At 47.5% G+C, this 12,545-nt stretch overlaps 1 protein-coding gene across 1 annotated transcript; it reads right to left on the minus strand.

The window, feature by feature from the left end:
• Nucleotides 1-6,437: 6,437 nt before the first annotated feature.
• Nucleotides 6,438-11,334, minus strand: ppiaa (peptidylprolyl isomerase Aa (cyclophilin A)). Its single transcript, XM_070964947.1, has 4 exons — nucleotides 11,172-11,334; nucleotides 8,865-8,984; nucleotides 7,885-8,057; nucleotides 6,438-6,828 (listed from the first exon to the last, which is right to left on the minus strand). The coding sequence occupies exons 1-4, from the start codon at nucleotides 11,238-11,240 to the stop codon at nucleotides 6,696-6,698; spliced, it is 495 nt and encodes a 164-aa protein (XP_070821048.1). The 5' UTR covers nucleotides 11,241-11,334; the 3' UTR covers nucleotides 6,438-6,695.
• Between the last annotated feature and the right edge of the window lie 1,211 nt (nucleotides 11,335-12,545).

A 12,545-nucleotide genomic window follows, 5' to 3' on the forward strand; every position in this document is an offset into this window, starting at 1 on the left:
CAGCTGCAGAGTCCGGTACTGGAGTCCAGAGGGCTCAGCGTCTGTCCAGCTTCATGGGGAGACATGGACACTCTGGCGTAGCTGCTGAAGGCGGAGCGGAGGGCAGCGGAGGTGGTCTCTGCTGTAAACTGGTGAGGGTCCAGGTTGGCTGGACGTGGTCTTAGAGAAGCAGGTTCTCAGAGCGTTTCATTCAGGGGGACTCTGTCCTGGGACAGCGATCAGGCCCAGCAGCTCCACCCGGTTCAGTCCGGCAGGATCCTCCTCTGTGGGCACAGACAGGGGACGGTCCTCAGGTGGAGGACAGCTGCATCCACGTGCAGGACCACAGTGAACCGCACACACATGTGGGGGTCTGGATCAGGAGGCTTCACCCTCTCATGGGTGGTGTCGCATGTTTCTCTGTCACATGACTGACAGGCAGGTTTTGGCTCCTCCTCCTCCTCCTCCTCCTCCTCCTCCTCCTCCTCCTCTTCATCCACCCGAACTTTCAGGCTGAGGGATGATTTTATTGTCTTTGTGCAGTATTAGCATAGTATAGCAGTAGTAGCAGTAGTAGTAGTAGTAGTAGATGGGTAGAAGCAGCAGCTATGGTAGTAGTAGTAGAAGCAGTAACAGTAGCAATAGCATTTTTAGTAGTAACTGTACATTAGCAGTACTACTATTAGCTGCAGGAGTAGAACTTAATAGTATGGCAGACTATTACTGTTGGTACTCTAGTAGCAGTAGCGGAAACACTAGTAGTAATACTAGGAAGAGGGTAGAAATAGTACCGAAGCAGTACTAGTATACTAGAAGCAGTAGCAGATGTGGTTGTAGTAATGGCAGTACAAGTAGTTCACATCACAACAGCGGTAGTACTTTTAGTACTGATGGCACAAAAATCATTAGTAGTAGTATAACTTAATGGTACTACTAGTAGTAGTAGAGAGTAGCAGCAGTATTAGTAGTACATGAGTAGAAGAACTGCAGTAGAAGCAGAAGCAGTTTTTCATAACTGTAATAGTAGCAGGAATAATACTTTCGGTAGTAGTAGTAGTAGTATTTTCTTTTTTTAGAAGAAGAATTCACTAATTGGTGAGAAACTCTGTCCTTGACTGTTAGCTTGCTGCTAGCAGTTAGCCTGCTGCTAGCAGTTAGCCTGCTGCTAGCAGTAAGCATACTGCTAGCTGTTAGCCTGCTGCTGACGGTTAGCCTCCTGCTAGCAATTAGCATACTGCTAGCAGTTAGCCTGCTGCTGACTGTTAACCTGCTGCTAGCAGTTAGCCTGCTGCTGACTGTTAGCCTGCTGCTAGCCTGCTGCTGACTGTTAGCCTGCTGCTGACTGTTAGCCTGCTGCTAGCCTGCTGCTAGCAGTTAGCCTGCAGCTGACTGTTAACCTGCTGCTAGCAGTTAGCCTGCTGCTGACTGTTAGCCTGCTGCTAGCCTGCTGCTAGCTGTTAGCCTGCTGCTGACTGACAGACAGAAACAGCCTGAATGAACGCCTGCACCACTGATGGCAGCTGACATGGCACATTTACGATTATGTAGTACTTTAATATCTGAGGTCCTAAATGTGTCATCACCCTCACCTGTCCATCAGGATCGTTCCCATGGCGACCAGGCGGAGCGTCCTGTACGGCGTCGGCCAGAGACGAATTCCAACTCCCACCGAGAATCAACACCTGCATGCTCCACACCCGACTGTTATGTACCTCAGGTGAGTGACGGACAGGCAGGCGGCAGACAGACAGTGGACACAGATTGCAAGAGGACAGTCACTGACATCACTTGTCCTCAGTGTGACAGGCTTCACTGTGTCTCAACGGTTTGTTTACTGGCTCATTTACCTGTTTACCTGTCCATTTCTGACCTATCAAACACATCTCAGGCTGGCTCAGGCGTCACAGAGATGAAGGTTGAGAGGATTTTGTCAAACTACTATTTCTATTTCCTCCTTGACTCTGAGAGGCTTGAATATTCTGTCTGTGTCCATCAGAGGGGACGATGCAGTAACAGAGCTCAGAGGAGACCGTCCTCCCAGGACAGAGAGGTGGACAGACACAGAGACACACAGACAGACAGACAGAGCAACGCCAACAGCTTCAACAGAACAAAAGGTGAGTGAGTCAACAGGAAGTCCCAGGGTGCACTGCTGTGGGAAACAGCCAATGAGACAGTTCTCAGACCAGTGGTGGAAAGTAAGGAAGTATATTTACCACTTCTAAGTATGTACTGCTGATGAGACTCAGATACTTTTACTCAGAGTGAGGTTTTGACTTTTACTCGTTGTGGAGTATTTTCACAGTGTGGTATTAGTACTTTTACCGCAGTACAAGACGTGAATACTCGGTGCTCCACTGTTTGGGAGCAGTGATGATAGCTGCGCTGTCTTCCAGCTCCAGAGATGTCGAGCTGCGTGCGCTCAGGTGACTGCGCGGCCGGCCTGTGCTGCGTCCGCTACCTGACAGGTAAGCGGTGTCAGAGGATCCCGGTGGAGGGCGAGGCCTGTCTGCTGCGAGGCTCCACCAAACTGAGGAGGAAGCTGGGACGCTGCGACTGCGACGAAGGGCTGACGTGCGCCGCCGTCGGCCGGGCGGAGTCGGGAAAAGCCACGGGTCAGGGGGTGTGTCAGCCCCGCCAGAGACACGCCCAGAGGAAAACAAGGCATTCTGGGAAGAAGAGGAGGACGGCAGAGAGGAGCTGCTGAAGGATTCCTCATGAACTCTGTAGTATTTGTACACATTTAATTTAAACGTCGGTTCAGTCTGTAGACTAGTACTCGTGTTGAAAGTCAAAATCACGTCAGGGTCGAGGATCAGATTACATCGTCGCCTCTGGCGGCCATGTTGGAGGTCTAGGTCCTGACCGTGTTTAGAAAATGTTAGCATGTCGTAGAGCTGACGTCCGCTCAGCCGATCATCGCTGACTGTCACACCTGAGTCACACCTGAACGTTTTCCTCCACATGGAACCTCAGGAGAGCAGCGGGGGCCCGGGGCCCGGCAGCAGGGCCCTCAGCAAAGGTTCAGGTGGTTTCTCCAGTTCTGTTGTTGTAGTGAATAAAAGCTGCTTGGCTGTAGTTTATTAAAGAGAGCACATGACTGTCACTCTGACTGCGTTCATCTCCTTCTGCTCACGACACATCAACGGAAGAAAGCCATCAAATAAGTCCAGGAGACACGAAAGCAGCATGAAGACACGAGGTCAAACTGTCCCTACCGAGGAAAAAACAATGACTATTACAGACTGCTGTCACACACACACACACACACACACACACACACACACACACACACACACGCTTTGTGTGGCAGCTAAAATACACAGTTCAAAGGTCAAATTCACCTCAATAATGTGATGTCTAAGATAAGATAAGATAAGATAAGATAGGACTTTATTGATCCCACACCGGGGACATTTAGCCGTTACAGCCAGCAGGTCACAGAAAGCAGGTACGGTGACATAAAGAGGTCAAAATAAAAATAAAGAAGTTTACAAGATACAGAATAAAAAAACAACTCTGCACATGAACATATTTACAGATTATTAAAATAGTAAATGCTAAATAATCCTACTGCCGTAGAGAAGTACTGCTGCTGGTAGTCTTATGAGAAAAACTACTACTAAGTACTGACATGAGGTGTTGTACTGCACTTGAGAAATACTGGGTTTATGTAAATGCACAGTACACACAGTTTGTAAGAATAGAGCTGATAACATGGATAATACACAGAGCTCCTGCACAGCTGAGAGAAATACACGACTCAGGAACTGCAGCAGGTGAAACGGATAAAAATGAGCTTTTCCATCATCAGGCCTGAGCACACGATAAAGGAAAAGTCTGGCATCCTGGGAAACTGTCTTACTCTCTCGCTCGAGCATGAGATGTTAGCCTAGCTTAGCATAAAGCCTGGAAGCAGGGGGAATCTGCTAACCTCGTCTGAAATCACTCCCTGTTTACAGCACCGAGCACTTTATTGACTTCTGCTCTGTAGAGAGCCTGAAAAGCCACAGTGGGATGAAAGAAGCAGAGTCCATGACACCAGTTCGATCCCCTGCCAGCAGTCTGACGTCACGGTAAAACAAAGATCTGTGATTACTGAATGATAGCAGAGCAGAGCGAAGCAAACAGCTAGAGGCAGACAACACAGGCAACACAGAGGATGTACTCACCTGTCTGAATGTCTTTCTCTGAGCCTCATGGACAGTGAAGTCCCCTCAGCCTGTCTGTCCCAGTATAACCAGTCAGAAACAGCAGAAAGGGCTCACACTCCTGACTGAAGAAGAAGTTTCTCAGCAGTGTAACACATGTACAAATCACAGCTGGAGGACGCAGCACCAACATATTAGCATTTAGTTCATCGCTAACATCAGCTTTGGTGATGCTAACATCAGCTTGGTGCCACTAACATTAGCTTTGGTGTTGCTAAAATCAGCTTTGGTGTTGCTATTATCAGGTGATGCTAACATTAGCTTTGGTGTTGCTAACATCAGCTTTGGTGATGCTATCATCAGCTTTGGTGCCGCTAACATTAGCTTTGGTGTTGCTAACATCAGCTTTGGTGTTGCTATTATCAGGTGATGCTAACATCAGCTTTGGTGCCGCTAACATTAGCTTTGGTGTTGCTATTATCAGCTTTGGTGATGCTAACATCAGCTTTGGTGCCGCTAACATTAGCTTTGGTGTTGCTATTATCAGCTTTGGTGATGCTAACATCAGCTTTGGTGCCGCTAACATTAGCTTTGGTGTTGCTAACATCAGCTTTGGTGTTGCTATTATCAGCTTTGGTGATGCTAACATCAGCTTTGGTGTTGCTATCATCAGCTCTGGTGCTGCTAACATCAGCTCTGGTGTTGCTAACATCAGCTTTGGTGATGCTATCATCAGCTTTGGTGCCGCTAACATTAGCTTTGGAGCCGCCAACATCAGCTTTGGTGTTGCTATCATCAGCTCTGGTGCTGCTAACATCAGCTAGCTCAGCTTCCTCCCCTGAAATTCACCTCATGGAGTCTCTGGCTGCTCTATTTATAATCAGTCTGTTTGAAACAAACTCTTCCTCCTCTTCCTCTCAAATCCACGTGGAAAACGCTTCATACTGGTACAGCTATCTGCCTAGAAGTTAACTTCTACGTCATTTGACTTGGCGCAAATATAGCATGTAAAGGTCGAAGGTCAACATGGAATAGTCCATTAAATGTAAAATGTGGGTGGTAGTAAATTTTGGGAGATTTACACATTTAATTGAATCTGCCCACATTTCTTTTATCAGTTTCCTTTCGTTTGAAGTGATGAAAGGAAAAATGTGGTAAAATTTAAAAAAAGCAAACAAATTCTTGACTGACCCGTGCTTTATGGTAAACCAGGGAGTGTTTGAAGAGACTTTCCACCCCTAGATGTGAGTTTCTGTGAGGACATCATGTGTTTAAAGAACTGTGTCCCTCTAATGCTGCAAAATAAATGCTTCTCTTTCCCGTTCATACTTGAGACCTTAACTCACCAAGTGAACCAGACTTGAACAGTCAATCCTTCCATCTACTAAACAAGTCAAAGAGCTCCCCCTGCTGGAGATGCCACAACTCAGCGTTACAGTGGAAACATGGCGGTGAAGGTGTGATCAGTTCATGCTTTTAGTTTACATTTTTTCTCCCCAGTATTTTAATTTGATGCTAATTTGCTGCGATGCGTCTTCAGATGACCGTGACATCACTGTGCAGATGATTGACAGCTGATCAGGACCAAGACGTTTAACAGTGACAATCATTTTAAATGGGTTAACTGATGACGAAAGTGTGGATGGGCGACGATGTGCACTCATGGAAAATCGATGCTTTCTGTTGGTCCAATTATCACGATTACATTTGTATAAGTTATTAGTGTTTTCCTTCTTTAACATATTCTACAGTAAACGGGGACTTGAAGTCGAGCTCAGAACTCACTGTGCTGAAAACGACAGCGGTTTGAGGTCTGATTATCGCTGATGCGCCGTGTCACCTGAGGGCGGCCGGCATCATTGGAGCCTGAAGTCAGTGCAGTCAAAGCGTCCTGGTGGATCTCTAAGCTTCTTGAATGAGGTGAAATGTCCTGAAGACCCCAAAGCTCAAGTCCAGCCGCCCCTCATTTAGCTTTCACTCATTTGTGATGAGATTTAAATAAATGAAACAAAACCCAGACGTTTCCAGCATGTCTTCGTCTCCGCTGGCTGTTCTGACAAGCTGCTGCTGTTTGAAAACACTGAAGCAGAGCACACTGATGCCGACTCTTCATTGTGGTCTGGATGTCAGCGCGCTGACTGTAAAGTGATCATCGTGGCTGCAGAGCGGCTCAGTGCGTCGCTGGCTGCCGCTCAAACCGCCCAACACGTCGTAATGTTGGCGGGAAACAGCTCTGAAACCGTCCTGAACAACCTGTCAACTCTTTGAATCAGGTGAATTTTCTGTGTTACAAACAAAAGCAAACTCTTCAAATGTCAAGGCAACTTTTATTTTCTTATTCATTTTTTGACTTAACAAAAAACCGTTGGGACTTGTGGAAAAAAACGTTAATGCAAAAGAAACTTAAAGGCAAGTCACAAATGCAGCAACATGATTTCAACAACAGAATAAAAAAGGGGGGTGGGAGGGGGATCAGCTGATTCTCCATCAATAGGAATGTTGAATGGTGGGTGGAGCCTACAGGGGCGTGGCTACAGGGCAAGCAGGAGGGTTAAGCGCCAGAGCTCAGAGCTGCCCACAGTCGGCGATGGTGAGCGTGGCCGAGGGTTTGCCGCTCTGGGAGCCTTTGCCCTCCATCTTCTTCACCACGTCCATCCCCTCGACCACATGGCCGAAGACCACGTGTTTCCCATCAAGCCTGCGGGCACAGATCAGCCACAATTAGCAGCGTTAGTAACAAAGTGTAGGCAAGGCAGAAACATGCTGAACATCTGAGGACGCGTCACATCCACAAAGCAAACACTCAGCAGGTGTTACTGTCGTGATAAAACTCATGTCCAGGTCTGCAGACTCTGAAAACTCATGGTGGTTATCAATCACTGTCCCGCTGAAGGTATCTGCAAGGCGATGTGCTGACGGATGTGAAACAAAGCAGTTTGGTCCCACATCAGTCCGACGACACAACAAACAGAGTCTCAGGTCTGTTTGTTCAGGGGCAGACGTGCCAGCACGCCACGCAGACCAGTTAACAGCATCAAAAGACGGGAGCTGAAAATGTCTGAGGGGGTAAAACAGCTGAAATTCCTCCTCAGCTCACAGAAAACGATTCAATGTCCGCTGGCTCTCCACAGAAAACCATTACAAGGTCGGTTCATCTTGGCTTGGCTCCATATTTAAAGTGACCCTGTGCCACATCTACCTACAGCCTAATCGAACCCATCATTTCACACATCGTCCGAGCAGCCCCTTCACCCCAGACCCATCTGTCACCTTTATTTCTCACTGGACACAAACTGTTGGACATCAGCTTCTTTGTTCACTGCAGCAACATTAAGCTCATCGAGAGCTGAAAACCACATCTGAACTTCTGCTTCTACAGATCCAAAGACATCGTCCACACAGAGCTCATGGACACTCACAGAACCTGATGCAGGTCATTTTAATGCAGAGCAAACATTCAACAGGTGATTCAACTCATGACCCCAGAGAGGGAGAGAGACAGAGAGAGGGGGAGAGACAGAGAGAGGGGGAGAGACAGAGAGAGGGGGAGAGAGAGAGAGAGGGGGAGAGACAGAGAGAGGGAGAGAGACAGAGAGAGGGGGAGAGACAGAGAGAGGGGGAGAGGGAGAGAGAGAGAGAGAGAGAGAGAGAGAGAGAGACAGACAGACAGACACACACACACACAGAGACAGACAGAGAGACAGACAGAGAGACAGACAGACAGACAGACAGACAGACAGACAGACACTCTTACCATGCCGTTTTGGCTGTGCAGATGAAGAACTGGGAGCCGTTGGTGTTTGGCCCGGCGTTGGCCATGGACAGGATACCGGGGCCGGTGTGCTTCAGGGTGAAGTTCTCATCAGCAAACTTGTTGCCGTAGATGGACTTTCCACCAGTTCCGTTGTGATTGGTGAAGTCACCTCCCTGAGAGATAACAAGCGAACACACGCTTCAGTACGAGAGCTGAACAAAGTGACCTGAACCTGGCGGTCCAGACGGCCTGAGGACGGCGCTAACACCGCCCACAGGGGACGAGCTCGTCCATCCACAGCCACAGCACCTCTGTCACCGCCTGCCGTCACATAGACCCACCTGACAGCGAGGACGCCTTACAAAGCCAGCGTTTCACTTTGTCTTGGAATAAAAAGCCAGCCTCGATCTGGGCTGTACCAGGCGTGTTCAAACGGATCGGACCTGACCCGTTTGAGCATTGACCACATTTGGTTGTCAGTTTTGTGCCGTGCAGAGCTCCAGTCACTCCACTCAGACACGGCTGCATTAACTAACTGTAAAACGTTTAACGTAGTACTGCTGCCTCAGGTGGGCTTCAAATAATAAGTTGATTGGCAAACTATTTTTTTTGTAACCTCACACAATAAATTATCTTATTCAAGTTTCAGCGTGAGGATTTGCTGATTTTCTGTTGTAAACTGAATGCCATCAGACACAAGACGTCTCAACATGTCAGTTTTGGCGATGAGGAATTTGAACCATTTGAATCATTTTCACCATTTTCTTGCATTTGTATACTAATTAAGACAATAACCTACAGATTAAACACAAAACTGTTGCCTGATGGTAACAAAATAATGTTCAAAATTGTAATGATCAAAAAGTCTGTTATCAATTGATAAACTAGCTGGTTCAGGCTTCAAAACATCTAAACAGAAAAAAACAAACAAAAACACACAAATGTGGCACAGGCTCAAATGTGCTTTCTGGCCTCATCACCTGGCACATGAAGTCAGGGATGACGCGGTGGAAGATGGAGCCCTTGTAGCCGAAGCCCTTCTCGCCGGTGCACAGAGCACGGAAGTTCTCAGCAGTCTTGGGCACCACCTCGGACTCGAGCTGCAGAAACAAACGAACACACCGAGTCGGTCAATGTTACGAACAAACACTGCATCAAATGCTAGCTTCCAAGACTGGCAAAAAGAAAGGACTCCGAGGGTAAAAGTTGTGAAATCAGTGACCAGACAGTAAATTTACATTCGGCTTGTAGCCATGCACACTTGAGTCAGATCCAGAACAGGCTGACAGATACTGCACTTTGCTCTGATTGTATAACTACGTGGACACTGAGGGAATATCCAGCATGTGGTGCCAGCTGCTTATAGTCCAACATGCTCAGTGTATCATTTGGCAATACTGGACATGTGCCAGTGTAAAAGACACCACTGTGCATTCATCTCTGCACAAGAGTTGGAAAGAAAAAACAAACAAACAAAACATTCAACTCATTGACATTTAAGATTGTAAATCCAACATTAAAAGTCAAATCAAGTTCAGCAACACCTTGTGTTGCTTTTAGGTAGCAGCTGCAGCCCATTAGCCACAGATGTGTGGTAATTGTGTTATGTCATGGAGAAACAGGAATACAGCATTGCACCACACTGGATATCTGCATGCCCTGCACAGCAGTGACGCTACCCTGCAAGTATGTTCAGAGGGAGGGGGCGCAGGGGGCTGCAGCAGACAGGCTGGTATGTGGTGAGCGCTGCAGCTGATCTCAGGGCAGCACTGTGCTGTTCCACCTGCTCAGCAGTAACAGAAACCAGACCTTCATAATTCAAGAGCTGTCTACAGAAGCACCAGCACGGTCCAATTACCATTAACATGCACAAGTGTGGCCAAAAATCTAAGACCACCACACTGACGGGTGTGTGCGAGGTTTGGAGCTGTGCGCCATTAAGGCTGAAGGTCTGATTTCAAAACTAGCTCAGAGCTGTAGCATACAGCGGGAACGCCCATGATGAGCATAGCTACTGCTATGTGCACAAAATGGCTGGATGTGTCAGCTAGCATGCTAACAGCTTTGAGCTTGCAATTGGCTGCCTAAAAACAGGCGGCTAAAAATAAGTTAGCCTCCGTTACAAAGGATCCATTGTAATCACAGCTGTTATGTAACATAATCATTCATGTAGGCACAAAGGACTAAAGGTATCGCGGTTGCTTTCGGCCATCTCCCTACATCCGCATTTTTTTAATCATGCAGAGCCAGTCGGTCGCCCCCTCCCCTCCCCCCTCCGCGCCAACGCCGTGGAACTTTCCAGAACTGCTCCTCGTTTATGAACACCGGAACCGGCGCAGTTAGCTTCGGCGGCTAACATGCTAAACGCCTTGATTATCACATTATCAGTCTTCTTCCCATTTGGCTGCGGGAAGAATCCTGAGACTGTCACTTTTAGACTGAACTAGAATATTTTAGCACGCAGGCTGCATTTTTCGTAGATCTGTAGGTTTCGCGGGCTTCCCTGAAGGCCGCAAAACGCTGCAACAAAGAACAGGGCGAGCTAGACACTGAGCACGAGCCGTTCTTTATCTGCGCAGCCAGCTGCGCCGAGTTTATCTGAGCGGTCAGTTAGCATTAGCTTAGCCAGTTCGTCAGGAGTGGCAGGCGACTGCCCGCACAGCGTGCCGCTCTACGACTCAAACACTGGCCGCGGGCCCGTAACGGGCCTCAGTGTACCAACAACCGTTAGTTAAAATTTTGCGCTATCTGATGGATTCAGAAGCGCAACACTGCTGGACTATTTACAGTTCTAACAGCTAAAACCGCCCATATTGCAACTGAATCAATCAGTCAATTCACTTACTTTGGAGAAATCGTTCACGTCACGTGACGTGACAGATTCTGTACGCACATCAATTAGTTGTAGTTTAAGTGGAGGCGGGTGTCCTCTGCAACTGCAACTGAATAAAACTACATCTGCACGAACGTGAACAGCTTGAAGTTCCGCCATCAGGTCCACCGAGCCGCGCTGGCGACAAGCCACACGCACGTGCACATGGTCCATTCACTCGCGTTCGTGACAGCTCGGCTAACGTTAGCTCTTGTAAACGGACTGAAAACTACGATAAACATCTGAATCCTGGGCTCAACTTTCTGCAGTCCAAATGAACTTACAGCCCATAAAGACACAGAACAGGGACGGCTAGCTAAGCCCCAGCCGAGTCCGCAGGCTAACGTTAACCAGCTAGTCTACCATTGACTAACGTTACCCTCGGGTACATTTTGCATTACAGAGACCGGTTTACCTCCATCACAATCCGGCCTATGGATGAGCCACCACAGGAGATGTCGAAGAAGACTCTAGGTTTGGCCATTTCAGCAGGCTGAACTGGAGAGGGTGGACTGAACGGTTTTCCGGCGAGGGAATTCGTGTGGTCACAAGGAACCGAAAAAGATGGAGGAAACTAGATTAAGTTTATATAAGACACTGGTGGGCGGCGTTACATTCACAGGAAGCCAACTGGTAACGCTGAAACATTTAATTGGCACCTGTTTTAGCAAATCAGCAGCAAGAAGAGTTGACCCTCCCTTTTTACTGCTCTCTGAATGGATAGAGACGTCTAGTGGTGTGTTTAATTCATACATCAGAGTGAACCGCTTCGGCGGAGGTTGGGCATTTTCAAGCTTTATCTCACGGCGCGAGCAGGACAACGCCGCTCGGTTCTGTTAACCCTGTCAAAAAAACGTTTGATTCCCGGAACAGCGCGAACCTCGCATGATTGACAGCTCCGGCATCCAATACATGCAGCGCACGCTGGTGGTGAACGTGAAGTCCCGCAGTCAACGCACGCTCCCGCTGTCAGGGGATAATGTGGGTGCGCGGTCACGAGGACAGGGTGGGGTCCGTGCTGTTCTCCGCACGAAACAAAGAGAAGTGAAGACGGAAAGTTCGTGTTTGGTGTTTGAAACCACATCAAAGTCACATTTAAGTCCCATAAACGCCTTTTACTGGCACAGCAGAGTTTACCAGAGGAGGTAAACTGGAATCTCTGGTGGAGGCCAAATAAAAGACTAAACAACTCATTTTTACTGAGAGTAGTTTTCTTTCTTTTTTTAAATGAGGTTTTTGTAGTTACATATCATAGCCAACAGAAATCTATTCAACCAGTGATTTATTCTGTGCAAACAGGAGCAGAATTGGTGCAACTCAGTGGAATAAGAGCATAAAGCTAGCCTAGCATTAGCAGAGCTAACATGAAAGCTGGGTCCAAACTCTGTTCACTGTTCGTACATTCAAACATGAAACATCATCCATCATGTTTTTCGTTGTTTAAATGTGTCTGTTTTCAGTTTTATTGAAGCGTGGTGAGATCCCAGAGCCACCAGTGAATAAACAGTGTTCTTATTGGTAAAAGACCAATCAGCTGGGGATGACCCTGGACGCAGACCTCCGGTCACCTCAGGAGCGGACAGGTTTAATAGCTTGGCTACAGTTAGCTTGTCCAACTGGCAGGTCCTCATGTCTTCTACACTGAGCAGTTTATTTTAATCCATTAAACACAAATAATTCATAGACAAATGGTTTAAGAATAATAATGTCAGTGGGAAAAGCTCTAAGATACAACTTCTATTACATTTATCAATCAATATTAAGTTAGTGAACACAGCATTAGCGACCT

Source organism: Chaetodon trifascialis, chromosome 6, assembly GCF_039877785.1.
Source record: "Chaetodon trifascialis isolate fChaTrf1 chromosome 6, fChaTrf1.hap1, whole genome shotgun sequence".
NCBI lineage: Eukaryota > Metazoa > Chordata > Actinopteri > Chaetodontiformes > Chaetodontidae > Chaetodon > Chaetodon trifascialis.